We start from the raw sequence: 3,055 nt of genomic DNA on the forward strand, positions 1-3,055 counted from the left end.
CTGGAATCAGGGCATATGGTCGAAGAATCTTTTGAAAGGGCTAAGTGTTTTCTACCCCATCATGGTGATATCAAGGAGTCGAGTAGTACTACGAAATTGAGAGTGGTATTTAATGGTTCCTCTCGTTCTTCCTTGTGTCCCTCCTTGAATGAGTACTTGTACATAGGACCTAATCTATTGGTAAATCTGGCTGATCTTATCGCTGATTGGAGAAATTATAGATATGTCTTCACAGCTGACATTGCCAAAATGTTTCGGCAAGTATCAGTCCATCCAAATGATCAACTCTATCAGGCTATACTGTGGAGAGATAATCAGTCCAAACCTCTGCGTGTTTACTTTCTAACTACTGTAACTTACGGCCTAGCTAGCTCGCCTTATCTGGCTTCTTGAACTCTAAACCAGTTAGCTTTGGATTGCAAGAATGAGTGTCCTTTAGCTTCCGAAACTCTTTTGAAATCCAAATACATGGATGATATTTTGTCCGGTGGTCACAGCTTGGTTGAAAGCATTCAGCGCAGGGACGAATTGTTGAAATTGACTGAATCAGGAGGTTTTTTTCTTCGAAAGTGGAGTGCTAATTCTCGAAAACTGCTAGATGATTTGCCACCCTCTCTGCTCGCAAGTTCATTATTGGAATTTTAAGATTCTGCTATGTCTACTTCAGTTTTGGGTCTTAGCTGGAACCCCCTTCTGGATCTTTTTCAATTTAAGGTGTTGATTGAAACTGAAGTGCCAGTAGATAATTGGACGAAAAAAAAGATTTTCTCTGAGATATCAAAACTTTATGATCCATTGAGTTGGTTAGCTCCTACTGTGATTTCGGCTAAAGCATTCATGCAATCTCTTTGGCTCTTGAAGCTGTCATGGGATGAACTGATTCAAGAGCTTATAGTTCAAGACTGGCTTGCCTGGTATGAGGAACTTCATGCCTTGAATAAAGTAAAAATTCCACGCTGGAATGGTGTTACCGACGATATGGTTAAATGGGAATTACACTGCTTCGCCGATGCTTCTAAAACAGCATACGCAGCGGTAATGTATTCTCGAGTAGTGAATAATAACGGTGAGGTCATTGTCGCCTTGCTCTTGTCTAAAACAAAGGTAGCACCACTTAAAACTTTGAGTATTCCTCGACTTGAATTGTGTGCTGCTCATTTGGCTGCCAAATTGGTGAATCATTATTTGAACAACAATACTCGTGTTCCTGATTCAGTCCATCTGTGGTCCGATTCTAAAGATGTCTTGTATTGGTTACAGGATGTACCGTCACGGTGGTCCATTTTTGTGGCTAATCGGTGCTCTGACATACACACCTTAGTACCCTCCGCTCACTGGCATCATATTTCGACTGAGCTCAATCCCGCGGATGTTGCGTCTCGTGCAGTAAAACCAAGCCAATTTGTTGCACTGGAGCATTGGGTGAAGGGACCTTCGTTCCTACAGGAAATCGAACCACTTTACCCTTCGTTCAGACTAGATTCTGAATTAACTACTCAAATGGACGCTCACGCTTGTGTTGCGGTACAAACCAATGATAAAGTCGTTCAAAAACCGTGGTTTTTGTATCACAGATACTCAACTTTGAAGAAACTTTTAGCTGTTTCAGCTTATGTGTTAAGATTCGTGTTCAAGTGTCGTGTCAAAGCTCAAATGACAAAACTGAACGTCTCAATGTACCCTTATGATCAAGTGAATAAATTAAGTAAACTAAAATTCCTTGACATTTTGGCTCACTTTCAATCGTCAACTAAAATCTTAGACACTAAAGAAATAAACAATGCAACTCTTTTTTGGGTAAGCTATCATCAAGGTTTACACTTTCCAATTGAATTGCGCCTTCTTAATAGTAAGGAGTCTAAACTTTTTGTTGAGGAAATTTCTCTACCTTCTAATAGTCAAATAGCCAGTTTAAAACCTGTGCTGAGCAAGGGACTTCTCCGAGTTGGTGGACCCTTGGCAGCCTCACTTTTAGATGATCAGATAAAAAATCCTCTCATTCTGGCCCAACACGATAATTTCACCAATTCAATTATTAGATCTATCCACGAGGTTACTTTACATGGTGGCGTTCAGTTGACATTGACCACATTGCGAGCTAAATATTGGATAATAAATGGTCGACAATGTGTTCGGTCCTGTGTCAAAAGGTGTTTGAAATGTCGTCGCTTCCAAGCCTCCAATTTAACTCAGCAGATGGGTGACCTGCCTGCTGAACGAGTAAGACCAGCTCCAGCTTTCAGTAAAGTCGATGTGGACTATGCAGGTCCATTTGCCATCAGATTGTCTAAGACTCGAGGCAGGGGGACCACGAAGGGTTATATAGCTGTGTTCATTTGTCTCAGCTCTAAGGCTCTCCATTTAGAAGAGGTCAAGGACTACTCTGCTGAGTCCTTCGTTGCAGCCTTTCAACGGATGACAGCTCGGCGCGGGCATTGTTCTGATCTTTTTAGCGACTGTGGCACCAATTTTGTGAAGGCTGCAAAGGAATTGGATTTAGCTCTAAAAAACCTATTGAAAGAATCTGAATTAGCTCAAAGTCTAGTATCATTAGGGTCTAATTGGCACTTTAACTCGCCGCATGCTCCTCACTTTGGGGGTATCTGGGAAGCAGCCGTTAAGTCGGTCAAATTCCATCTTAAACGAATTGTGGGAGAACAAATCTTCACCTTTGTAGAGTTTTGCACTTTACTCTGTAAGATTGAAGCTTGTTTAAACTCTCACCCTTTGCTTCCATTAACGTTAGATGTCACTGATTCGTTTCCTCTAACCCCGGCACACCTCTGAATCATGAGACTTACGTTTTTGTTGCCCGAGGTAGATACTACCAGTGAACGAGTTCCAACGCTCCATAAATGGAAACTTATCAGTCAACTGGCTCAATCTTTCTGGAAGCGTTGGTCTATCGAATGTCTGCAGAGCCTTTAAGCTCGGAAAAAGTGGCCTCACGAGAGATCTTCTGTGCAGGTTGGTGATCTTGTTCTGATTAAGGACTCCCAGTTTCCCCCGGGACAATGGCCACTAGCTTTGATCGTCAAAACTTACTAGGGTCCAG

General features: G+C 42.0%; 1 protein-coding gene across 1 annotated transcript; it reads left to right on the forward strand.

The window, feature by feature from the left end:
* Positions 1-468: 468 nt before the first annotated feature.
* Positions 469-2,787, forward strand: LOC149375515 (uncharacterized). Its single transcript, XM_089598707.1, has 2 exons — positions 469-621; positions 715-2,787. The coding sequence occupies exons 1-2, from the start codon at positions 469-471 to the stop codon at positions 2,785-2,787; spliced, it is 2,226 nt and encodes a 741-aa protein (XP_089454833.1).
* Positions 2,788-3,055: the final 268 nt, after the last annotated feature.

This window comes from Copidosoma floridanum, unplaced genomic scaffold (genome assembly GCF_036245765.1).
Source record: "Copidosoma floridanum isolate Cflo_tuat_1 unplaced genomic scaffold, Cflo_Japanese_pri ptg000006l, whole genome shotgun sequence".
In the NCBI taxonomy this organism is placed as follows: domain Eukaryota; kingdom Metazoa; phylum Arthropoda; class Insecta; order Hymenoptera; family Encyrtidae; genus Copidosoma; species Copidosoma floridanum.

Excerpts from the sequence above, each read along its gene's own strand:
- LOC149375515 (XM_089598707.1), top strand. The coding sequence starts at position 469 with ATGGATGATATTTTGTCCGGTGGTCACAGCTTGGTTGAAAGCATTCAG. Across the intron at positions 622-714 it reads ATTTGCCACCCTCTCTGCTC|GTGTTGATTGAAACTGAAGT; the intron begins GCAAGTTCATTA and ends TTTCAATTTAAG.